Source organism: Lissotriton helveticus, chromosome 11, assembly GCF_964261635.1.
Source record: "Lissotriton helveticus chromosome 11, aLisHel1.1, whole genome shotgun sequence".
Taxonomy (NCBI): Eukaryota; Metazoa; Chordata; class Amphibia; order Caudata; family Salamandridae; genus Lissotriton; species Lissotriton helveticus.
This window is the reverse complement of record NC_136072.1, coordinates 1,096,170,644-1,096,197,686: the sequence shown is the minus strand read 5'-3', so window position 1 is coordinate 1,096,197,686 and position 27,043 is coordinate 1,096,170,644. Positions and strand designations below refer to the sequence as shown.

Genomic DNA, 27,043 nt, shown 5'->3' with positions numbered 1-27,043 from the left:
GTACTTTTGCAATTGTCCGCAGGTCATAAACTCTATTCTTGTGCTATTGAGCTTTAGATAGTTATTCATCATCCATGTTTTTATGGCACAAAGACAGTCACCTTGTTGCAAATTGGAGTGGCTTTGGGGCTATCCATTTTTAAATTGGTTTGGGTGTCATCTGCATAGTTGTAACAGGGGAAGTTATGTGATTTATTCAGATCTGGTAAGGGGGTTAGGTAGATGTTGAATAGTAGAGGGGATATGATAGACCCCTGAGGAACAGCACATTATTGTGTGCGAGGAGGTGATATGAAAGGTGGTAGGAAGACACTTTTTTGTTAGATGAGAAGCAATACATTTTAGAGTATTTTCGCGTATTCCCAGATTGTGGAGTATTTGCAGAATTGTGTGGTGGTGGACAGTGTAAAATGCAGCGGTTTAATATTTTCCTAAGAATGGTACATTTGTTATGGACCTGTAGTTTGCTGGTCAGATGGGTTGAGGGTTTTCTTTTTGAGGAGAGGTCTAATGTAGGAGGTTTTCAGCTCCGGTGAGAATGAACCTAGTTCCAGAGACTTGTTGAGTAGGTATCTGGCAGCCTTCCCAGCACAGGTTCAGAGAAGGATATCACTAAAGATTTTTAGTGGTGCCGGGTCTGAAGATGATCCTGAAGGCCGGGCTGTGATGACAATCTCAAGGAAATCTTTTTGTGACAAGGTACTGGAAGTATGCATCGATGGATGATTTTTGTTGTCACTTTCCATAGTCGTTAGGTCATGTGTTGGTGTGGTGCTGTCCAAGTTCTACTTAAGATAATTTTAAATCTTTGTAATTTTTTAAAAGTATTCATTGGAGATTTTGTCACAGAAGTCTTGTGATTGTGGTGTTTCTGTGATTAGGTTCTCTGGATTGCAGAAATCCGTTAGAATTTTATGGAGTTCTTTTGAAGGACAGTCTGTTTCAGTTATGTAAAGTGAAGAGTGCTGTCTTTTTGTGGTTCTATTTCATCTCCTGATTTTCTATATTTCCGCTGTAGTATGTTGAGTTGTATTTTCAGTCTTTGATGTTGGAATTAACCAATGTGGTCTTTTTGTAGTCAACCCTGGATGTTGTTTTTGTTGGTATCTGTTTGTCCAGTGCAGTGGAGTTCTAGCTGTAAAAGGTGTGTCTTTCGGCCACATGTTTATTGTGGTTCTTTCAAAGTAGGTGTTGAATTGCTGGATGCCTAGCTTTATCCATTATCTGTAAGTTTGTTTGTTGTCTTTGGTGTTTGGTGTCTCACATGTGATATCATTGATAGGTGTGTTGATCCTGAAAGTGATGATGTTGTGGTTCGCCACCTAACGGTGAAGTTGCCAGTAACTGTGGCTTACTCTAAGGGTACCAATGTGACATCTAGTGTGTGTCCTGCAGTGAGTTAGGCCAGAAACGATCTGTATAGGTTGAAAGCATCAAGGTTGGCTGTGCTAGCTGTGGTTGTGGTTCGATTCTTCTTGTCAAACCATACGTTGAGGCCTCTTGGAATGTATAGGTTTGGGTGGTCCAGATGGGTGTTGGTAGGAAGCAATAACTTACAGTTGGGGTGGAGTGACATCTTAGCATCAAGGAGTCGCAGATGTCCATGATGAGATTTTTAATTATATAAATTTGTACTATTTTTTTTATGGATGACAGACAGACCTCCTCCACTTTTAACAATACGATTTTTGTTTCTGATGAGAAAATCAGGAATGGTGGCTTTGTGGCATCTGGGTTCAGAATCTTTTCTGAGGCATGTGTCTACAATGAAAGTGAGGTCCAGTGTTGTTTCTGAGAGTAGGTCAAAGATGTTAAAGAGTTTTTTGTTGAAAGATCTGGTGATGAAGACAAAGATTTTAGGTGTTGTGTTTTTTTCTTCATGTCCTGTAGTAGGAGTGGAAGTGGAGGTGCATAGGACATTTTGCTGTGGCTGATTTTGGGTCTATTGTCCTTTAAGCTTTTGGTGGAGGCGGAAGGGGGGTTGTTTGGATAGAAAAATGAGAGTTTTGAGATATGTTTGAATGTGTGGGATTTTTGTGACGGCTAATGGTGTTGTAACTGATATGGGGAGATGTGGGGGCCCGGTACGATTAAGGAACCTTGCAATAATACATTCATGTCTTCCCTTGATTTTCTTTCTTTCTGGCAAGTGACATTGTGTTTGTAAGTTATTTGGGTTGTGGTTTTCGAATTATTCTATTGTTTGCAATAGGCATGTGGTGTTGGTGTTGCTTTTGTTTTGGAAATGTAAGATGGTTCATTGACAGATTTATTAGTAGTTAAAGCCTCCCAATGATTGTGTATGAGAGGTGTGTATCCAGTAGTCCTGGTGGAAAACCTGTGTTGTATGCTAAAGAAATAAGTGGTGAAGGGTATGTTGTGGAGACCTTCCTGCAAATAACAAAGCACCATTAAATCTCAAGTTTGCCCCCATGGTAGAGACCTTTGTATAACACCTGCAACAGGGATGGGTTATTGGACTGAAATACGTCTGCTGAGGAGTGCAGTAAGTAGAGACCGGGGTATTTTATTGATTCCCGCAACCAGGTAAAGTCGTGTTGAGTCAGTACCGCTTGGGTGCGTTCTGCGTTGGCTGCTATACTGTTGCCACAAGATTTTATGTTGTTTATCAAGAAGCCTGTGGCATCTCTGAAGAGTGCTAATTCCACCTCCAAAGCGGGATCGAGGTGTCAGGCTCGGTGAGAAATAATAGGACAATGGCTGCGTACCCACTTGTAGTCCCTGTAGAGTTGGGTTACTCTGTATGTGTAGAAGTTGAATCAAGGGTTCCATTGCGAGGGAGTAAAACAATCTGCATGGAGAGTGAACAGCCCTGTCTGGTGCCCCTAGTGGTGGGGATCTGAGGTGAATATTCACAATTAACATGAATTCAAGGGACATGCTTTTGAAAATTTGCTAAAATTAATCGCTTTATGCTGGGGCCTAAAGGGATCTTTCAAGGACCTTGATTATTTACTTGCCAGTCTACCCTATCAAAGACCTTCAGCGTGTCAAGCAAGAGAAGATCGAGCGGTATTCAGGCTCTTTCAGCAATCGCCAATCTGATGTTATCTCTAGTATGGCGATTTCTAATGAAGCCGGATTGTTGTGGTGACATCAATCTAGCTCAGACAGTGTGGAGTTGTGAGACTAACATGGAGATGAAGATCTTCACGACCATGCTCAGGAGTATAACAGGACGATATGCCGAGCATGCAGTTGGGTCCTTCCCAGGTTTTAACAGGAGTGTCAAGTGAGATTTCACCATTGTGTCAGTGACCACCCTATTTGTGAGAATATAATTAGAAAACGCTGTTTCATGGCTGATTCAACTAGTTCCTTATCTCCAGGCTTCACTGATGTATACTATCTTAATGTGGGCAATCAAAATTTATAGTAGCTCCTCTACATGCCATACATACTGATTGAACATTTCAAGTGTGCTAAGAGAGTGGTCTATGAGCTTCATGTTCCCTTCTATGGAATCACGGATGTTGAGAAGTTATAGCAAATGTAACAGATTCTCTTTCGTAGTTACTTTGTTTTGCATTGCTTTTCAAGGAAACTCCACAATCACTCGCTTAACTTATTTAACTTATACTTCACCCTCCAGAGTAATGAGAGACCATACTGGCACAACCTTCTCTTCTGCTCTATACTAGTTTCTTTACCAACAACAGGGGCAGCCCTGAATACCCGAACCAGGGGCAATCAATACGTAGTCCTAACAGCGGTTCAAGATACTGTTTACATCGACATACACATTTTACAAACAGTCAGTGATACAAACAGATTAAATTGTTAAAAACAGAAGGAGAAAAAGAAACTATATAGGAAAGACTATATAGAGAAACCCATATACAAGGGAATTAGAAAAGTATATCAATAATCAATTCATCATTAGTAAAACAATTAAGACAGTGACGCTCAGAACAATATACTGGTACATAAAAGATGTGTTATACAACACAAAACCAGACAAGGGGCAGACAGAAGGGATTACATAGCAAAAGAGGTTCAGGACAAAGCTGAAACAACATAAAACAAGACGATGAGTCCTTCATTAGTCAGCCACATATGTACCTCTCTATATGGTTTTCTCTAAATAGTTTCTTTTTCTTCTTCTTTTTTAACAATTTAATCTGTTTGTATCACTGACTGGTTGTAAAATTTGTATGTCCATATAAACAGTATCTTGAACCGCTGTTAGGAAAACTATACTAGTTTCTGGCAGAGGACCAGACAGCACTGCATCTTTATCATCTATTCCAAACTCCTCTTTGAGGGTAGACATTACAGGCCAACCACCCCGCTCATACCAGGAGACACTTCAGGCACACAGCATGACATACACCACACTCAAGATAGTCCTCCAAGCTAACATCGCCTGCCTGCCCTTACAGTCTCACTTTCACTACACTCTCCATATAGCTGGGGCACTGTCCTGGAATGCCACTCAACATCAAACACGTTCTTATTGCTGTGAAATGACACCTCCTTGTTTCAGCCCTCTTTCCCTGGGTCAAAGGACTCATTATATATACTCTTCATTTATGTCATCCCTTGACTAGTGCTAGAAGACTACACAAACACATCCCTCCACAACCCAAACACAGCCTTATCTTCTACTACTCTATCATTTTTGTTTTGGGTCTTTCTGAGCATTTCACTCTTTTTGGGCCAGAACCAAATATAGTCGCTGTAGCTGATATAACAGTCAATAGAGCTCAGCTTTAGGGATGTCCTGTTTTTCTTCTACTCACAACAATGTCCTTCTTTGTTCCAACCAAGAAGACAGAAGCAGAGTTGGGCTCATTTTCCCTCAGGGCATCCTGCAACCACTGTCTGAAACAGAGAAAAAAAATGAAAGATGGACCGTAGAGTTATTGTAAGGGAGGATAAACGATAAAAGGTACGGAAACACTTTTCGAAGAGGCTCATAGAGACTTAGATTGACTCGGAGGAGAACAAGAGAGAATGATTCAATGCTTCTCCACTCAATGCAAAATACAGGCACTTCTGATACTGAAAGAATGCTAAACACTTCCACCCCTGGAGGATCACATGGACCTCCATCCCTGAGTGGAATCCATCAGACACTTTGTCGCCTGGAACGATTTCACGCACATCCAGCACAGGGCACCTCCAAATTGCTTCCACTCTTGGGAGTATCCCAAATTGCCTCCTTCCTTGGTAGAGTTGCCTGGTTTCACCTTTGTAAGTATCCCATGCAGATCCACTCCTCAGAAGATACCAAGCACCTTCAGTCCTGGGACCATTCACTGTACTTACATCCCTGATAATCCTCACGCATTACTCGTCTTGGAAGGCTCTCAAATGACTCCCACACTTGGAAACATCCAAATTATTTCTACCTTCTTAAAGGTCCCAAAATACATACGCTCTTTGAAGACTACTAAATCACTTCCACCTCTTGCAGAGTTCCACACAACTACCAGACGGGGGTCCATAAACACTTCAACCCCTGGGAGTTTCCCAAAGCAGGTACTTTTCTGAAGGACAACGTGTACTTCTATTTACAGGAGGAACCTATCCACATCCTCTCCCAAGCATACCCGTAAGCACATACAGTCTTGGAAGAATCCCACGGTCTTCCAACCCTGGGAGGATTATAAGCAATTTTACCCCTTGAGGTGAGGGTCCCAGACACTTCCAATGCTCTTCTAGAACTTACATTAGAAAAATGTTAAACTATTAACCCTTCATAAAATCCACAATAACTTCTGCCTCAAGAGGATTGTAATTTTCTTTCTTCACTGAAAACATTCCACATTATTTTTACCCTTCGAAGGAGCCAAACTTATTTTTATCATTGAAGGGATCATACATTGCTTCCATTCTGCAGAAATGGCAGGAGCAGGTGTTCACTGAGATACTGGTGTTTGAATGGTTTAAGATTTGTAGGTTTTCTCAATCAAGCACTCCTGGCTAATTTACATCATTTCAATGCTTTATTATACTCCTGTGATACTTCACAAGTTCACTTTGCACATTCCATCCAATTCTCTAGGCTGTGCTAACTAAACTGAAGAGAAATTATGTATATGTTCTGAACCGGTCCCAAACTAGCAAGTTAATGGCGAAGGAAATATGCACAACTGCAAAACTGTTTTCCTAACAGAATGATCATAGCATGTCTAAAAATTGCCTTGCATGGGACAGAAATAACTTCGCTGCCACTGACTTTAAGTGGTGCAGAAATCCTTTTCACAGCAATGAATATAACCCTACCTTTTATTACAGACAGTTAGAATTATGAACAATATCCACTTTTGGAGAAAATAATATTTTTATCCAAGAAACTATACTATCCTAAAGTTTATACATGAGTTGTGAACACTACCATATGGTAGAGCTAGCATATTCATGTATGATATGTTTTTTGTTTATTATTGCTATTATAAGTACTTCTACTCATGCTACAATGAATTATGTGATTACATTAAGGTGTATTCGATTAAATTAAATTAAGTTATCTACATTGTTGTTATATTAATTCTGTTGCTTTGTATTCTTTACATTTTCTATGTGCTGATAATATATTGCATTATTATATTACAAAAACAAAATAAAAAACATTACTTCCACCATTGGAAGGGTCCCAAATGTTTTCCACCCGTGAAAGGATTTTTACTTCTGTTATTGATAAGACCCCAAATTACATAGCTTCAGAAGGTATCTTACTTGCTTACTTCATTGAGAGGAGTCCAATTTTTTTCAATCCTTTATAGGATCCAAATAACTTCTACCCTTAAGATAAAACATTTCTTTCATTTCTGGGAGGACAAACATTTGCTTCCACTCCTGTACCTGTACGAGAATCAAACTTTGCATCCATGCATGCATTTGCACCATTGGGAGCCTGTTTTGTATTTGATGATGGGTATACACTCTATACGGATATATGACGTTACAATGCATACTTTTACTTCGCATGCCTTTACAACGCGGTATTTACAACGAATACCATTACAACGCATAGTGCTTTTAGGCGCTGGATAGTGATTTATTTAATTTACTATTCCAACTCCAGTCCCCGTGGATAGTAGGGAAGGTGTTGGATAGTAAATTAAATATATTCCCTATCCTAGAGCGCCCCCCAGCGTAATGCGTTGTAATGGTTTGCGTTGTAAAAGTTGCGTCATAAAGGCACTGCGTGGTAAAAGTTGCATTGTAAAGGTTGTACAACACTCTATACTGCTCCCTGGAACAGATGTATACTGAGTACTGTCTGATCAAGCAAAATGGACCAAAATTGCTTACCTGGTGTGTTCCAAGGTCTGGATATCTCCCAAATCAAATGCGGTTACTATCACTGCAAAAAAGATTAACAGGATAAATATGATTAGCAACAAATCCTGTGACTCTATCAGCTTTTTCGAAAGACAGCATGGAGGGCATACGATTCGGTATGTGGAAAGGACGCCCTAAAAACAACCCTTCCAAATACCGAATTGCAAAAACCCATTTTGCTATTCATCAACAGGTTACTGAATCTCAAAATGGGTTTGATACATCGGAAAAGCACTTGTTGAGATCACACTGTGAATAGGCCTGTTTGCAAACGCAATATTTCTTGATACATGTAGCCCGATGTATCAAACCCATTTTGAGATGGGATGAGAAAAAAATGAAAGATGGACCGAAGAGTTATTGTAAGGGAGGATAAACGATAAAAGGTACGGAAACACTTTTCGAAGAGGCTCATAGATTTGAGACTTAGATTGACTCGGAGGAGAACAAGAGAGAATGATTCAACGCTTTTCCACTCAATGCAAAATACAGGCACCTCTGATAATGAAAGAATGCTAAACACTTCCACCCCTGGAGGATCACATGGACCTCCATCCCTGAGTGGAACCCATCAGACACTTTGTCGCCTGGAACGATTTCACACACATCCAGCAGAGGGCACCTTCAAATTGCTTCCACTCTTGGGAGTCAATAAACATCCTAACTCAACAGCTTTTTTTGTACAACTTTATTGGCATTTTTATATTTCTTATTTATACAATACCAGGAGTATTACAATCAGTTTCTATATGTCAGAGAATACGTTGATAACCTGCACTGCAACAATATAATTCAACAGTTTGTTACTATCTGCATAAAGGCAACATTGTAAGTCAATTCATTGCAACACTATAATTCATAATAATTCAATCTAGTTAATTCCTGGTAAAATACACAAAAGATTTATCTAATGCGAACATTAATTGCAAAAACAAGTATCACAATCAATCATCTGAGTATGCAAAAACCTCTTTATTCAAATTCAATCCTTATTTTAATATCCTGTACAAATTCCACCTACATTCTAACCTAGGTAGTAGCAATCCACAGGACAATTTCCTAAATTGTAGGGCCACTCTGCAAATTCTAATCTAGCTTAGATACTAGTAATGTTGGTAGCACTGACAGAATTGGTGTTTGTGTTATTTTTAATTGCATGCACATTTCCACGTATCCATTATTTTAACAGTTGAATGGTTCAGACAATGTTGGATGTTTAAACTAGCAGATTATCAGATAAATAACAAATATTGTGAAACAACTGATGAATTAAGTAATATTAGTTTTCTTAAAGCTGGGGTGCTTTCAATCAGGGTCAGACTGGGAAGCAAAAGCAGCCCTGGAAAGTCTGTTGGACAAGCCCTCCCTCAGGGGGTGGAGGGTGGGGGGAGGTGAGGTTCAAGTGTGAAGTACTGCAGCTTTTGTTACTGGGGGCCGATATTGCAGCACCGCTGCAAAAGCCGCCTCCAGTAACAAAAGTGGCCCTCGCCACTGCAAAACCAGCCCCCACCCTTCCAGCTTCCCGGGGAAACGCCTGATGCCTGCTGCGGCTAGTCCAGCCTTGCTTTTAATAACTGTTTTGTGAAAAATATATGTCGTGAACCACGGAGGAAGAGGCTGGTCTCAGCGCAAAGCAATCTTGTGCTGCGAACAGGCTCTTTCGTGCAAAATCTCTGCTGTCAAAGTCATCAGTGCTTCAACATAGAAAATATCTAATTTAAAGTGGAAACTGTTGTTCTGAATTCTCCTTCATTACAGGGTTTATAGCTAGCCTCAATACAGCAGGATAAGTGGTCCCACATTAATATCACTGACTTATCAGTGATGACGTATTAATATTCAGATAATCTGATCAAATGTTGATGGATTTTTAATTTGCACAGTGAGGCACTCGAAAGACTGAATTTGGATGAAGAGTTGTCTACCTATTAATGTTATTGTCCCAAATGTTTATAGCACTTTGGCGTATTCTGATACATTATGATTGTTTTGGAATAACTGATAACAGGCTCTCAAAATTGCAGCAAATTCATTTGTGTATTTTACGAAGGGCCGTAAAAGAGGTGGATGTCTTGTCTGCTGTATTTAGAGTGCTACTGACCATTGATTGCAAAGGCTCAATGGACTCTTAATATGGCTGATGGACATTAGCTACATTTTGGCAGATGTCCTGCAACTCTAAATGAGGTCTAAAGTCTTTAAAGTAGACTGCAATATTATTATTTAGTATACTCTTTCAATGAAGTAAATTTCTGTTTAGTGACCAGGCTATTAATACGCTCTGTGGTAAGGATAAGAATTGACTAATTACGGAAAGAACTATGTATATTATTAATTTGAATTTTCATGACAAGGGTAAAATGACTGTGGGCCAAATCACAAAGATGTTGCAATGAATAGGTGAGACTTGTAGCTCTTCTGACTTACTCCTGAAAGGTATGAGTAAGTCATAACAAAATCTCTGTGAATCAGGCTTTGCACAATACTGAGCTGTGTACTGTACAGTAATTAATGTGTGCCGTTTCTCACTTCATTCTGAGCACTGGGACGTATGATGGCGTAAGGTTGTGTGCTAACATTTAGCCACAATAGTGCTCACTAGTGCTCTGCATTTGAGTAAAGACACCAGTCCTAGCCAGGGGCATTCGGATCCCTGCAAACCATAACCTACATTACTGTGCCACTTTTATGTAATCTCCCTCAAGAAAACTGTTACTTACATCTGACAATGCTATTTCTGATGGACAGATAATCTTCCTGAGTTATTCACCTTATGAACCATATTCTTATCTCCTATGACTATCCTCCAGGCACCAGACTGGATCCAGAAACTGTTTTCCATAGCAAAGTTCTCCGGCGTCTCCAGGTGGCACTGTGTGGCTTTAGCTGCAACTCCACCCGCCAGATGCAAGGCTCCAACCTGTGCACTGGTTTTGGTCTCCAGGAACATTTTCCCTAAATACAGCACATGGTGTGCATACATACCTTGGGATCATAATAATAACAGCAGTAACTCAATGGGGAAGAGTGAGGATGACTAGGAATCTGCCAGAATACTAATTTTTCTTTTACTGTATATTTTTCAGCAGACTCCTCACCTAATGAATGATCCCCAGAACGATACCCTTTAGGAGGTGGAACTGACCCTTGCAAGTTAAGCAAGGAAACTATGCAGCACAGCCCTGGCAAAGAATCACTGTGCCGTGTGCTTGTGGTTTAGGCTGAAAGGCAGTAAAATGTAGAAAAAGTATGCAGGGGTGAAAAAATGACTGCTTTGTAGATGTCAACCAATAGGACATCTTTGGTGAGGGCCATGTAGGCAGCCATTGTCGTAGAGGAGTGGGCATGAATACCCTGTGGAACATCTTTTGTGGCCAAGGTATTTTAAGTCTTGAACCAGAAGTTGGTACATGTATAGAGGTGTCCCACACCAAACCTCAGCCCCTTTATAGTTGTAGCCTATTTCAAGAGTGAGTGTTAATGTACGGTGTATGTGTGCCCCTCATTCCCAGTGGGTTCCACATTTACAATAATTACATGCAACCACCAAATGAGAATTGAAGACAGTAATCGTCCAAGAAAATGCTTAAAGATTCAAAATTCGAATATCCAGCAAGTCACAGTAGAAAAAGATTACAATTAATGCTAAAGAATACGTTGCTATTCCTTTTATGACTGACACTAGACATTGTGGTTAGGAGACCATCAGGCCAGTTGTTTTTTCAGTGGAAAAATGAGAGTGCCATAAGACTTCCAACCAAAATATCTAATTTTACCTTTAGGATTAATTATACTCTTTTTCAATCACGGGACGAGAGACATTTAAATAGTGGTGGTCAAAAGCTGAGGTCGTTTGACAGTGAATCACAGTAAACAGCTATGGACTTGCATCAAAAACAGGAAATGAAGTGAGCGCGCCCCTTGGCACCTTATATACCCCAATGTCATCTAATGTGGTAGGGAGAGTTGCGGCTGAAACTACATGGCACCACTTAGCGACATTGGAGAGTGATTGCTGGGAAATAAATGTTTATGGATCCAGTCTGGCACCAGGAAGATATCAATTGAGTCAGGATTAGTATGAAAATGCAGCCATCAGAAAGTTGCTTAAAATAAGTGAGAGTATGTTTAGTGTCCAGAAAGGGAATAGTCCGTTATTTATTTATTTATTTCTTGCATTTATAGGGCGCACAGCTACCCAACAAAGGGTTTCCCGGCGCAGTAGATCCAATTGTTAATATGGCTTCAGAATTTGAGGTGATCAAGAATAACATTGTTAAAGCACATATTCTCAAACAATGTTTTTTCTTTTTTTTTCTCCATTGTAGAGGATATTTTTCTCAAACTATTTAACATTAAGAAACAAAACATCATTATTGTGGATGCCAGAGAGTATGGCCCCATGAACGTCCCAGTCTCATTTATGGAACACAAAAATAAAATGTATTACACAGGGAGTGGCCAAAAACATTTTACTTAACACTGTAATGCATATAAAATCCTTATGTTTTTAGTTAGTCAATTAATGTATTCCACTTACAAGATCTTAAGAGCAGACCCCTTTTGTATCTGCCCAGGATTTCCATACAGTTGTCTAGTTCTTGGTATTATTTTGGTTAAATTGGGAAATACATTTTCATTGACCTTTCAAAAGTGCCCCATTAAGTCGATGTGAAAAATCAGACCTAAGTGATACTGTCTTAGCTGACAGAACCACCCAAACTATACTGGTTACCAGTGCATGTGAATATCAGTTCGAAGGGTCTAAGTTATGTCCAATGCCAAAAACTTTAAGGGAAGGCCAGGGGTCAAGCTCTCTCAATTGAGATACAACGGCTTGACACAGTCTTTCATCTGAAAGGTGTAAGACCTAGGGGCCCATTAGGATGACTGGCGGACTTTGTCCGCCCGCCATCCCATCATATATAGTGACCGCCCGCCATAAAGGCGGGGATCCCGTGCCTACAATTAGGATCCGCCCGCCACAGTGGCGGGCGCATCCAGCATTCCTGACATTGTGGCGGGCGGTGCACTCAGCACCGCCCGCCACAATGCCAGGAAGGCATGCTGTGCACTTCCATGCACAACATGGCAGGCACCGCGCGGTGCCTGCCATGTTGTGCTTGGAACTGCTGGGGGGTACCATAGGTACCCCCCATGTGCACCCCCCATGCCCCTGGGGGACCGCAACGGGCCCCTAAAGCAGACTCCGCATGCCTTTCCGTGGTGGCAATGCCGCCATGGAAAGGCATTGGAAAATGCCCATTCTAATAGGGCTAGCAGTCCCTGATAGACACCGCTACCATAAAGAACCCTTTTCTGCCCGGTCGCAAGGCAACGGGGCGGAAAAGCGGCTGACGGTCTTTCCGTCCGCTGTGGACCCCCCAGCCATGATAATATGGCGGGGGGTCATTCCAGCACGGATGGCGGGCGGATCGCCCCCGCCAGTGGCTATCGCCGGCCTAGCGGGGGCGATACGCCCGCCATCCTAATGGGGCCCCTAGTTGTTAGTGAAATGAATGGAGTGATTTGTTATCTTTGTTTTGTTCTAGGTACAGGTGCACAGTCCTTTTTCTCCTATTTTGTAACTAACTAAATTATTGTTATACATTCTTTGATTTAACTTTTTTTATTTGCATATATTTTATCCATCATTCTGGCTTGATATTATGCTGCTGCTTGGGACAGAGCTTGGGGACCTGTAAAATCGTCCATAATATATGTAGGAAATGTTATGAGGATCTAATGAAAGCTAGAAGAAAAGCCCTAAGGAGCCCCAAGCCAAGAGCAATGATGAATGGAGTCAATGAGGGCATGAATGACTGATCATGGAAGAATAATATGCGAGGTATCCTGCACAGTAGATTGGGAAGATAGATAGTATAATGACTAGAGAGTTGGAGAAAGGGGAATGAAGAGAGAGAGAGATTTGTGGAGCTAAAAGGGTAGAAGAAGAAGAAAAATGTCCTCACATGGTGACCAGCTCGCTCCAGGCAATTACAGACACTTTCTCCAGTTCACCAACACATCACTGTTTTCAGGTGTGTTGGTCTAATTTGTTTAATGGAAACAAAACAATACTACAACACCTATATTGCATTAGGCTGTCACACAGTGTCTGTGAATGGCCAGGAGGGAGGTGGCAAGCCTAGTTACTGTTGCTGATGAGATGGGAAAATGACAGCAGAGCAACAGTGAGAACTAATATTGCAGAAGAATGTGAACCAGAAGCTGAAGAGCTAGCTAGAGGGGACAGAAATGTGGAAAATTGATTGGATTGAGAAATATGAGTACGGCTGCAAGGAACAGACGGAGAAAAGGATTTGGAAGAGGCCCAAAGGGACTGGAAAGGATAGGAAGACAGAAAATAGTTTATGTAGAGCTGATGCAGCAGAAAGATTTGAATGGGGCACAGAGTGGGTGAGAGACCAGAAAAAGCAAATATGAATTAGGAGACAGCCCCATGCAGATGGATTAAGATGTGTGGGATTCAGGTAAAAAATAAAGTTCTTTGCAGTGGGATTATGAGGAGGGGTGCACTGTAGATATGTGAGTAGATAGAAATAAGAGTCAGGAAATTTGCTGGGTAGTTTCATAGAGCATTAAAATAGGACATTCCTGATGGCAGATGCAATGTTGAATACTCACCCTGTGCTCCTCTGTAATATGCACTTGCAATGCACTTAAACTTCTCCTGCCCTGCAGTATCCCATCTGTTAGAGGCGAGTTGGGGTGTCAAGAAGGAGGAAGTAGACAAGCACGAGAAAGACAGGAGTGGAGAAGATGATAATTACTTCAGTTGTATCACAGCCATTGGTAACTTTGCTCAATAATACCTTGCTTACAGAAAAAAGATAAGAAAGCAGCAAGACACCCCAACTTACATTTGAAGGTTATATGGAATCCCTGCAATTTCAAACCGTTCAATTTCAAAGTCCACTCCAATGGTTGCCTTGTAGTCACGATCAAAACTGTCCTTGCAAAACCTAGAGGAGAAAATTCAGAATGAGGCGAGAACAATTATCATGGGTCTTTAGAGGATTCATATCGTTGACGTTATACTTCCTTGTCCGCCTTTCCTACGTTCCCATATTGTTTGCTTATCTCAGAGCCTAATGAAAAGTCAGCATCCATGACCCATCAGTTTCTTGTGGAATAACTGGTAATGTCACCATCTACAAACATGCCCAAGTGCATCCAATATATCACAGAAGGGAACATGGCTTGTCCTTTCTCTATCAATCACAGACTTCTATTTTTTCAATCACTCTCGTTAGCATAGCATACAACTGCTACAATGCGTGAGAACTGGCTGGGAATGTGGGTGCACATCACTGTCGCAGAGATTATGGATCATATACGTAGCAATGTCACTTTGTATCCACAGAATAGTTGTTAGTTGGTATCTACTATATATCATTGATGTCCCTTATTAGTTTTTGATTTTAAAACTTTAGAGATGTATGGGGTTTTTTCTGCAAGCACGAATCATTAAACCTATTTATTACTGGAGTAAACCTATTTGTTACTGGATTATGTAGTTTTGCACACTCAGTGGACATTTGAGAAGTAAAGAGACAAAGGTAAAAAACAGAGACACTTGAGGTTGTGTACAGTAAACAAGACAAGATGTCAGCATTCATCAGAGTTTCTGAGCATCAATAAATATATCATTTACAAGTGCTTCGTTTTTTCATCACTTGTAGCAGTCTGGACTCAGGTATAGTGGTAAGAAGAAAAGGACATGCCGCTGGGCTTGAAGTGTGATCATTACAGTTCCGAAGATATCCAAAAACTGCCATATTTAAATAAAATATAAACCTACAATAAATACCTAGCTTTACGAAGTCTTTCTAAAAATGCTGTTGTTTAAAGGAGCTGCTTCCATGTGGTATAGTTGCTAAGTTTATTACGTCATCTCACCTAGTTGACAGGAATAGTCTGCAGCTGAAACTACAGTACAGCTACAACTTCTGAGTTACTGGTCAGAGTGGGAGCCAGTGAAACAAGATGAAGGTACACCTGATTGGGCTGCTACCAGAAGCACTTTTAAGGCTATGTTACTCGAAATATAAGTGGAACTTTCCTTACAGGTTTAGGAAGATGGAGTATTAGAAGCATCCAATGAAAGATCAAAAAGTAATACCTGTTTATGAGGCTAGTTTTTCCAACGTACAAATCTCCAACGACCACCACTTTGGACATTTTCAGCCTGAAAGAAAATAATTTTACATTTAGAAATAATCAATAATTTTCTTACAGTTTTGAAAGTTTGTTTCAAAGTTTTACTCGTGTTATTAACCAACAAGCATTATACGTAGAATCTGAAATGAAGCTGGTTTAACTTTAAGTGCCCTTAGCAAATGTGTAAGGCTATGAGATGGAGATACAAAGATTCGATGTGACCAATGGCTGAACTCACACAAGGCCCAAAACCAAGGAACATATTGAGGCAAACGACCTTCAGTAAGTGTAAACTTGGTTCACAGTTGATAAGCAGCAAGACACCGTTCAGCAGAAATGTCAAAGAGGGCTATGTTTAACAAACCCACCAATCATGAATAAAGTAAGAAATAAATATACAGCTTACAATGGCCTCACCACACTTAAGTAAAATGTAAAACAAAACTTGAAGGAAATGGAAAACAAATGAGGGACAGTTATGGGGTAAATATTGTAACAATTGTCCTTGAAGGGATAGCTGTCCATTAACCGGTTTGGCTACAAATTGACTCAATAGAAAACAACAAAATTCTAAAGCCACAATGAATAGAGTATTTTAAGGTGAAAATACCCTAACCTCTTACTCGTCAGAAGAACAGAAATGATAGAATATTCGGCACCAAGAAAAAAGTTTGCAATCAAAATTAGCCATAAGGATACAGGAGTGCATCAGGAATATTCGCTAGAAAACCACATCTTAATAGCATTCCAGAGGTAGGTGAGGCTGGGCCAAAGTCAGAAATATGGGTTCTGCACATTGCCTCACTATGTTGACTGACTGGGGATGCTCCAGAGGCCAGCGCCTCTTTACAGATACAAAGAGACAAGTTCAGACAATGGTTTACAGGCATACAGATTCCAGGAGCTAGCTCTCCAGCAAGCAAATCATCTAAAGAAGGCTATTTACAACAGCCTCTTGTCTTATTATTCTTTGAAGCCAAACCAGGAGACCAGGTCCTTAAGTTCTGGTACAAGTCCTTTGAGAAGGAATACAACTAAGATATATCAATAACTTCTAATTGCTCCACTAAAAGTGCACCAGAATTCTACATAGCTGGAGAAGTCTTCCTTTAAAAGTGGCTATTTAAAGAAACATCATAGTACACCATTGGCAGGCCTTTCCGGCCTACAATACTCTAGTTCCCACACTCAACACTTTCATTTTTTCTGTGTTATGATGTAATTGCAGTCACCTGAGATTTCCTTTCAGGCTAATTTAGCCTTGTGCAAAGGTTCTCTGGAAAGTACAAATTGCGGAGGCCATGCTCACTGAAAATTAAACCCTACCTGCAGTATACTCACAGAAAGAAAGCCAGCCCTCCAAAAGAACAAAGGTGTTGCCCACCCACTGTTAAATGTAAAGTGTTTAGCTATGATAGTATTAACAGGGGGACCTCCAATGCCCTTCATGGCTAGCAGATCCGAGGTCATTTGCTGGTTGTTTACATGCATGGATTTTCTGCAAGGTGTAGATGTTAATTTGAATGATATGGGGATGGCTCTGATGGATTAGTGATGTATCTTCTTCTCTGTTTAGTAATAGCAAGGTGTTCCTGTATTTGTATAGTCTGTGATTTGCATGTGTTCTCCTAGGTCTGGGAGACTGGCAACATACACTTTCACACGGATCACACAATGGCACTTAGGATTTAGTTCCTTATTGGTTCATATTCTCTGGCGGAGAGAACTTCCATATCCATTCATTCAGACTTCCTATTTATTGTTATTGTTCTTTCAACCTAGTGCACTGTGTTCATGGCCACAGGTGGCCAGGATCCAGACGTTAACAAGTGGGGTGTTCTTCACTACAGAGTTGTAGGAACCCTTCTAAGTATGTGGTAGTATCCTCTCAATACATCAGGATAGCTTTCTAACTTTTCTAGGCCAAGCTCCTACCTTCACTCACGCTGTCCCTTGTAGTGCTTTCTGAGATACCATCACTCCAGCCATGTGTACTGAGGGGTTGGTACTGATCAGAGAGCTACATACGTTAGACGAGACAGGCACAGATTGTGGTAGCACTCAACGTAGCACACAATGTTTCGCCGGTGTTTGCCTTCAGTGAGCCCCCTATCATTATGGTAGCTTTGAGCTTTCAAGAAAGATGCAAGGACTACAGCTACAAAAATGCTATGGGGCTTTCCTGAAGGCGTACACCTGTGAAAAGCTCTGTGCTGCTTTGAGCACCACCACAATCTGTGTCTAGATATTAGATGATGTTAAAGAATGAGTACACATACATCACACTTCTTCTTCAATTTATTGTATTCGTTCAAATCTGTTCCATACTTTCCCTGTATCACCACCACTAAACATACTTTGCCTGATAGGGACAAAGATATTGGACAGAATATGATATGACCATGGAATTTGGCCACGTGTCATTCATGCTGTGATGTTTGGTCTAGTATCGGTCCCATCAAGCATGTAGACAGATATTGGGTGTTTAGCCCTACCTTCCTTATTGTTGTACAATGCTCCATTAATGAAGGTTTTGATTACTAGCTTAACAGTGCTCTACATTGCTGATTATTTTTCTAATATTGCACTTGTGTGATAAAGACTGAACACAATAAAGCCAAACACTGATAAAATGTCCTGTCTCTTTCACAGCGGGCGTATGTGGAGGGGCTATACAAAACCAGCTTGCTGTTTACGGCAGTAACTAGTATGGGAAGAAGGGCACATAGGACGGCATGATAGGACCCTGACTAATCAAGCCCAAATGATTTCCAAACCTTACATGCATCTCCAGTGCTGCACACGTCAGGTGCCAACCAAAATGTAGGACACAGAGAATAGACTTGGTTGGTCTTGGGTGAATAAGTGATGGTTTGGCTGTGTGGCCCATCCAAAACCACAGATGTTGGTGCAGTGTTTGTCATTTTCATAACTACATTACTCATCATGTTGTGTTCTCTGGTAACTGGTAACATATGCAACCACAATTTCCAGCATGCTGAGGTTGTTCCGGAAGAAGAAAATGATAGAAGGGTAGTTAAAAGGAGCATTTTGCCATTGAATCCTTGATGGTCAGTCTGGCTTTTTGGAGTTATTGCCCCTTTCCAAAGGATTCTTGTTTCATTGGTTGAGTAAATGGAATTCTAATTGTGGCTGGGAAAATATTCAATATTTGAAGGAGTTTCTTCTGAATATTCAAAAAAGTTCACTTGATATAGTAAGTCGTAGTTAGGATAAGTAAGCGTAGTTAGGTTCTTATGATTTTCTATTGTTGGGCATTTGCATGGGCATTGGTTTGAACTATTGCTCAAAAGGGCACATCTTGTTCTAGTGTATATTTTCTGGATGTGCAGAATATTCCCTAAATGTGAGAGAAGTAAGCTTGCTACAGGTCAACTTAGGTCACTGTCACATTCCTGTCAGGCTCATATATATTGCATTTTTTGTGTTATGCTCCAGAATACAATTTGGGTAGATTCGTAAATGTGTCTCTTTTCTTTTCTGATATTGAAATCGCTATTCTGCCACTGAAGATTACCACCCTGAAACAGACAATGGTCCAGCATGCCCTTTATTTTTTATTTTTCGAAGTTTTACATAGCACAGACTTGACCCGAAATCAGGTATCAGAGCGCTTTACATGAACACCAGTTGCGTTACATGAGGATACAATAATTTTGGTTAGGTACGAGAAGATTAAGTAATTTTCCCAGAATCACAGGATGTTGAGCGTCCTTGCCGAGTCTCGAACCCGGTTCCCCAGATTTGAACCTAACCGTTAGTCTGCAACCTCACCCTTATAGGGTTTCACCCTTCTTTAAAGGTTTGGACTGGTCTATGGGGCAATCTGGCTATGCCCAAAGAGCTGGTCTCACAGATTAGTAAACAGGATGGATATGTGGATATTCGTGGGCCTTTTTTATGGTTTGTTGGACCAATTTTTACTGTTGGTTGTTTCCGATATCACCTCTTTTAATTTGGTGCCTGGGCCAACTGTCTGTCCTAGTTTCATCCTGCTTCTCTACCTATTTTAATAGTAGTAGTTGTGGTAAACTAATGAGATTTGTAGGTTTTGCTGCAAGAGTTAAGGTGACTATAAAGGCCACTATAAAATTCCAGCAAGATCTGACACACAATTGTTGGGAGATGAAATGTGTTTTTACTTGGAGACCTTGCCTCGGGCTACAAGTGTTTGCAGAGATGCATACATTTTATAGTTCCTGATTTAAAATCCCCCACTTCCAATATTCCTGACTCTGGTCGTCTCCATGAAGTTCTTAACTTTGCATATTCCTCACTTTGGTTTCCTAACCATTTTCCACAACCTGGATTTTTTCGCAGGCCTGCAGCTCTCATTTCTCAGGTCTCACTGCAGATGCACCTTTTCCAGATATCTCAGTAGGATCCTTCTACAGCTCCTCCCTTCCGAGATTCCTGATCTTGACCTCTCCGCATCTTGTACCTTACCCTGGTGCCTTCAGTACATCTTGCTGAATGATCCCTTACTCATCTTCTGACCAAGACATGATGCTCTCTCCATTACACCTTGAGAATCAACCTAGATATTCTGCTCTTTCCATTCCGAATTAATGAACACATTCTACATTCAATTCAGTTTGATGCAGAGCTCCAGTCCAGCGATGCCTCCTTTTCAGGTTTTTCTCTATTAATACATCTTCAGGAGCTTTGAATGTTGCCTCTTGGTAGGTACATTTACTTCACTTAGAGCCCATGCCCACCTCAGTGACTTACCCGACAGTTCCAGTTGTGCGTTTTTGGCAGGCATTTTTCACATCCGGGTGGAAGTAGTCTTTGTACTCGAGACAGGCTTCAGGCTTGTAACACTGCCAATAGATAAGGACAGTCACTGCTGCTGAAAACAAAACTGCTTTATCATGCCTAGTGACAAACAAAGAATGATGAACATCTAGAACAGGTGATAACATTTTGGCCCTTACCAGATTTCAGAGCTGTACTCAATTAAAGGTACCAACACATCATCAATTTAGTTAGCAAATCGGTGAATGTATAAACTGCAAAGAAATTACTCAGACTGCTCAGAATAACAGAAAGAGATAGAGAGCAAAATAATCACTCAACCTACATGCATGCTACAGGCAGTTTTTGGTATCACCGATTTACATAATCCATATAACGGGCAAATGCATGCATTTTATACAACAGGACAAATTAATAATCCCTCTTTCTGACAAGGCAGCTATAGGTAAAGGTCACAGAATTGGCCAGCCCCTACTTGGTCACTGGTAAGATCTGCGATAGGAGCAAATGGCAAGACTAAGAAAGACCAGAATTCCAGACTGAACTAGAAATCCAAATGAGGGCTCATTCGAAATTTTCTCACAACCCATGCACCATCAGGTCGGATAACTCCACTCAGAAAGACGATCACTCCAACCTCACCCCTGTAACAAGATGTAACACAGAACACACTTCTGCAGGATGTGTGATGGCTCCTTTACTCCAATGGGGCAAACAACTTTGACTGAGTAAAGAGCTTCGATAGACTAACTAATGGTGACACAAAGTGCCTAGAATAGGGTTCTGCATGCATGGAAAGGACTTCCCACCCACAGGTGGGGGAAAGGTTCTGACCGGGTCTCCAGTCAGAGTTGCAGCAGACCCAGGGCATGCACCCCAGAGCTCCAGGCACCCTTGGTGCCTCAAAATAGCCAAGACATACTTGTGTAGGCCCATTGATTCCCAGATAGAGCTCCTGTGGGTTCGGGGCGCCGGCTCCTGAGCTCCATTGACCATCCCTTGGTCTTAAGAATGGCCCAAGAGACAGAGTTCTTCAGGCCTAGTGAGTGCTTTCTGGCTCCTCAAGTTTGATAGCTCTGAAATGTCCCAGTCAGATGTCCTGGGCCCTAGGCGTTTGGCTACAGGCACTGATCCTTGGCACCCCCAAATAGCCAGGACACAATAGAACAGGACCACCATGGGCTGCCATGATTCTGTAGAGCTAAAATCTCTGACCGGATCCCAGCTAGAGCTGCTGCAGGCCTATGGCACTGACCCTGGGCTTCAAACACTGACCCATGGTAGCCAGGACATGCTTGGCAGCATGGCGAAGGCTACCTCCATCCCGCTGGGCTGAAATCACTGACCTAGTCCCTGTCAGAGCTTCAGGTGTCCTAGGGCAGGGACCCCTGGGGTTGGGCTCTAGGCATCAAGCATTGGTGTCTCAAGCTACCCAGAATACTATTCTGGAGGTCTGGGAGGCTCCCCTCCTCGAGTGGGTTGAAAAGCTCTGACCCGGTCCAGCCAGAACTCCGAGGTCTGGGCTCCATCCCCCGTCCTGCTCCTCTTCTCCACTGGAGAGGAAAACAGTAACCAGGCCCCAGGCAGTGCTTCAGGAAGCCATGTGCTTTAGGAGGATTGCCTGGGCTCAGGCTCCATCTGCCGGCCCGGGGTGGCCCTTGCACCCACTGCAGCTTTCTACAATCCTGACAGGCACTATGGAACTCAAGGGTAAAACGCTCACACTGGATTCTAGCCTTAGTTCCATTTGGCCCTCTAGCCTAGCCATAGGTTCCATCCAGCGGTCTGACGTGTCCCTCCATACCCAACCTTCCTGCTGAGTGTAAGCACAAGGTCGAGCCCAACACACTTTTGAATGTGTGGCCCAACCACTTTTGAACAGTGGCGGATCCTCCATGGGGGCGTTTGGGCACCGCTTTACTACTTTCTCGCCGTGCGAGAAGGCAGAAACAAATAGCGGCGATAAAACAGAAGTTCCTTCCTGGTTGGGAGAGTGGGTGGCGTTACTCGAGGGTAGGGGGAGTGGCTTTCCCACTGTTGTTAATACTGTCTGTTTGGGCAGCCTGAGAGGCTGTCCAAACAGACAGTATTAAATTGTATTAAGAACAGTGGGCAAGCCGCTCCCCCCTGCCCTAGAGTAACCCCTCACACTCTCCCTGTTCTCTGTATGTTGCAGCATACAGAGAGAAATGACGTAGGTAGGGCAGCCGGCCGAACCAATCACAGCGCTGTGCTGTGTGTGGTGGTGGAGGGGAGGGAGGCTGCCTGCGTGAGCGTGACGACGAGCACCATGGGAAATTCAAGAACAGGACGGCGGCAGGAGTCGGGACTCGGGAGTCTGGAGTCGGAACTTGAAGGCGGGAAGGAAGGTAAGTTAAGTTTATTGACTTCTTTACCCCTGCCTTTGAAAGGACTATGCCTACGTAACGCCTGTATGTTTTCCTTCTGTTTGCTTTATCATCCTCTCTCCTCAATACCATTACTTTCTAACTTCTTTCTCCTACACTGCTTAGTGCTCGCCATTTTCCCTTGTTTACATTTTCTTTTCAAATCGCTCCTGTGTCCCTCCCTATCCTCAGTATCCCTTCGCTCCATTTAGGACTCCTTCAGCTTGCTCGCCACAGTGCGCCGTCCACAACTTTTACGCCCCGCCACTTTCAAATGTCACCAGCCGCGACTGCTTTTGAAGTTTGGCTATCTGGCTGTCCGCCATAAGAATTTACGTCACATTTAGATATCTGTGCTGTTCTAGCACACGGTGTCAAACATATCCCAGAATGGGGTTTCTGAGGCAGGACAAGGGCTCCATAGCTCCTGCAGTGTTGAAATCTCTAGCAGGTTCCAGTCAGGTCTTTGGCAGGCCCGGGCCACAAGCCTTGGAACTGAGCTTCAGGCACCAACTCTTGGTGCTCCAAAGCAACTAAAACACAGTCATGCAGTACCAGCAAGGGTTGTCCTTCTTCTATTGAGGTGAAACCTCTGACCTGGCCCCAGTCAGAGCTGTCACAGGTCTAAAATGCTGGAGCTTGGAGGCACTATCAATGTCACAAGCTAACCAGGGTACACATCTGTAGGCCCACGGAGCCTTCCACGCTTTGGGTGGGGTCGAGAGCTCTGGACAGGCCTTACACAAAGGTCCGTGAAGCTTACGACAAAAGACCCATGGGCCAGCTCCACCGGCTCTTGGTGTCTCACGCTGTGCAGATTGGATTTCCACAAGCTCAGCAGTGGCTCCCCTGCTCCAGCACAGAAGAAAGCTCTCAACAGACCCTAGACAGAGCTTCAGGAGGTCCTGTCTCTTGTCCCCTGGCAAGGGCCCATGGTCCAGGCTCCATCTCCTGGCCAAGGGTGTTCCTTCCACCCATTTAATTTATTCAGAAGCCTGATAAGAACTCCTGGACCCCTCAGGGACAACTTACTCCTACTACACCCCAGCTAGAACTCCAGTTGCCCCCCTTAACCTGACCCTCAGGCCCAGGCTCTTGCCACAAGGGTGGGCTACCACTCCATGCCTAGCCTGCCCCCTAAATGCAAGCTGAAAGTTATGCCCATTAGAATGCATCGTATGACCAGATGCCCAGGCTCTGAGTCCAGTCCTGTGGTAATGTGCCACAGTAAAAGATTGGTATGACCAGACGGCAGTCCCTATGGGGATGTGTTTGAAGATATTGTCCAGCCAGAGCTCCAGGAAGTCAGATACATTTCTTCAAAAGTCCTCCTGGGTAACCCAGGGTACACAATTACAAAGAAAGGCTCATTACTATTCTCTGGGTTAGTAGGGACAAAGTGCTTGGGGGCCATTTGTCATCTGGTTGTTCTCCCTGGGTGTTGCGATGAATACTCACTGGTCCATTTGGAACCCCAGGAGCCCACTTCTTTGGCTAGTTAGGGTGTTTTCAGGGTTTAGGAGTGGGTAAGAGTATAGGGTGGTACAGTTATGTTTAGCATTTAGAAGTGGGTAAGAGAATTGGGTGGTAAGGGTGTTTTAGGATTTAAGGGTGGCTATAGGGAGTTGGTGGCAAGTGTGTTTTTAGCATTTAGGGGCGGATAAGGGATTGGGGTGGTATTGCTACAAAAAAAGGGGATGGGAGTTTTGAGGGTTCCCTCCAAAAATAAAATATTTATTTTTATAATAATTTTGAAAACATGATGGGGTTTTGAAGGGTTTGCCCCAGTAAACAAATAAATAGATTTATATATATATTTACAAAGCAAAATAAGTATATAAGAGGTAAGTGAACCCCATAGGCGCGCGCGCGCGCGCGTGTGTGTGTGTGTGTGTCTATATATACACACACACACACACACACATATAATTCTCACCACAACAAAATTTCACGCAGCACTCTCCCAAGGGGTAGGTTACAAAACGGTGTATTTCATTAACAAGCCAGTAATGGCTTGTTAATTAAATACGGGAAACATCCTTTACAACACAACTTTTACCACGCAGTGCTATTACAACGTAGGTTTTACAACGAAAACCATTACAACGCATTGCGCTGGGGGGCGCTCTAGGATAGGGAATAGATTTAATTTACTATCCAACACCTTCCCTAGTGTCCACGGGGACTGGAGTTGGAATAGTAAATAAAACTATTCACTATCCAGCACCCCAAAGCGCTATGCGTTGTAATGGTATGCGTTGTAAAATCTGCGTTGTAACAGCATGCGCGGTAAAAGCATGCGTTGTAATGTCATAAATCCATTAAATACATTTTGTTTTGGTGAGAAATGGAAATTCGAGGCTAGTCCTGCCTCGCCACGCGCACCAGCTGTGCAAAGCGCGCCCTTCGAGCAGAACATTGGTGGGAAATATATATATATAATATATGTAGAGTTTTCACTTACCTTATATATACTTCCCATGCATTGTAATTGCATGCGTGGTAAAGGTATATATATGGTAAAGGCTTGCCTGGTAAAGGCAATGTGTTGTAATGGATGCATGGCAAAAGCGTGCATTGTAAATGCATGTGTGCTAATGTCATACAACCCAGTCTCAATACAGGAAACGCTCCAGAGACAGAACACAGATTAAGCAAAAGGAGAGAAATCAGACACTGACAACATCTGTAACTCAGAGAAAGTAACTCTTGCCACCTTTTTAGGTCGAGCAGACTACTCTCAATGCGTGAGCATTGAGAGTCTGCTACAGACCTAATGTGGCCCGTATTCAGGAGAGTGGACAGCTACCAGACGCGCGCTTTGACGAGGTCAGATTTCACCTCGGGAGCGAGCGTCTGGTAGCTGCGCATGCGCGAATCAAATCCCTTGCTCACACACACACAGGCAGCCCCCACCCCTCTGCATGCACGCACACACACAGGCGCGCGCATGCACACGCAGGCATACGACACACATACAGGCACACATACAGGCACACTATCCCCTACCTCGCATTCTCTCTCAATCACAGTCACGCATGCGCACACACATTCCCACACGCACACACGCGCGCACACACTCCCCCTCCCCCACCACTCCCAGGCATACACACAGGCACGCACGCACGCACTTCACTTCAGCCCTGGGCCCCACTCACCGACTGCGCTCTTCCGGCGGGCTCCTCTCGCGCTCCGCGCCTCACGGCGCGTCTCGTCTCCTCTTCACAATCGGGGCTCCCTCAGGTCCGAGGAGCCCCACAACAGACGCCACACTCCTCCTTCTCCCCGGCCCCCTCCTGGGGACCCGGGCTGATTCGGACAGGCAGGGCGTTCCATGCGCCGGCAGCTCGCGGACCTCGGGAGGCGGGACTTCCGGTCGGCCGCAACCGGATTGGCCGGCCGGCCAAGAGCTTCCGGGTCGCCGCGGGACTTGTTTGTTTAATGAGTTTCTCTCGCTGCAGGCACGACATGGGCTACTTCAGCTGGTTTCACTTTGTGCTGGCGAATCCATTGCTTCGCCTCCTGTTCTGGTGCGGATACCGGCCCGGTGCGTTGGTTAGGTCACAAGGACCGATCTAGGATGGTTTGGAGGGTGACGGCGCACACTTTCATCATTATTTTTAAATTACTGCAGGGGCGCCGTGCTTTGTATTAGCACTGCGCCTGCTTTTATAAAAAAAAATTCTCTCCTCGGAAACGTGCCTTTGTGCCGCCATTCACATGTTAAATTATATACACGGGTGCCGTACTTTTTATTTTAGCACAGCGTCCGCTTTCAGCATTATTTTTAAATTACTGCACAGGCGCCGTGCTTTGTATTAGCACAGCGCCCGCTTTTATATTTTTTACACATTGTGCTCACGAACCCATCGCCTCTCCTCGTTCCTGTTGCTATGCGGGCTCTGATCAGCTGTTTGATTGTCCTAAGCTACTCTTCGAATGCCCAGCTGCTCATCCCCAGGATCCACTCATTTGCTCCACACTTCAGCGCAGTTTGAAAAAGCCAATCAGGAGGGCACTGTGGGTGGAGCTGCCATGCTTTGCCTGGAGGCTCTTCACAGAGCAACGATTGAAACTACAGTCATCATCCCGCTGCAGCTTCAGTGTGGGTCTACCTGTAGGCCATTTCAGAGGGTGAATGTACAGGGTCCGAAGCTACAGAAGTCCTATATTGTGATATTAAAGTCCACAGCTGAATTTGGTAAACTGATTCAATAATGATATACTTTGATATACAAAAATGAAGTGCAGAAATCTTGTGCCACTGTTATAAAATAAATCATTTATTTTCCAGTACAAGCACATTTAATATTTCCCTTCAAAAACAAGAAAACATAAAAATAATACTTTGGTAAAAGGATTTGCTATTTTGTATAGGC

At 43.0% G+C, this 27,043-nt stretch overlaps 1 protein-coding gene across 1 annotated transcript in view; it reads right to left on the bottom strand.

Annotated features, from left to right (window-relative positions):
• The window catches only part of RAB36 (RAB36, member RAS oncogene family), a 125,820-nt gene that overhangs the window by 32,500 nt on the left and 66,277 nt on the right, over window positions 1-27,043 (bottom strand). Inside the window, exons 3-8 of the mRNA XM_078667756.1 lie at window positions 20,251-20,342; window positions 15,461-15,526; window positions 14,199-14,300; window positions 13,963-14,027; window positions 7,285-7,336; window positions 4,764-4,845 (exon numbers count right to left, since the gene is read on the bottom strand). Coding sequence (XP_078523882.1) covers window positions 4,764-4,845; window positions 7,285-7,336; window positions 13,963-14,027; window positions 14,199-14,300; window positions 15,461-15,526; window positions 20,251-20,342 — 459 coding nt within the window. The remainder of the gene's footprint in view (window positions 1-4,763; window positions 4,846-7,284; window positions 7,337-13,962; window positions 14,028-14,198; window positions 14,301-15,460; window positions 15,527-20,250; window positions 20,343-27,043) is intronic.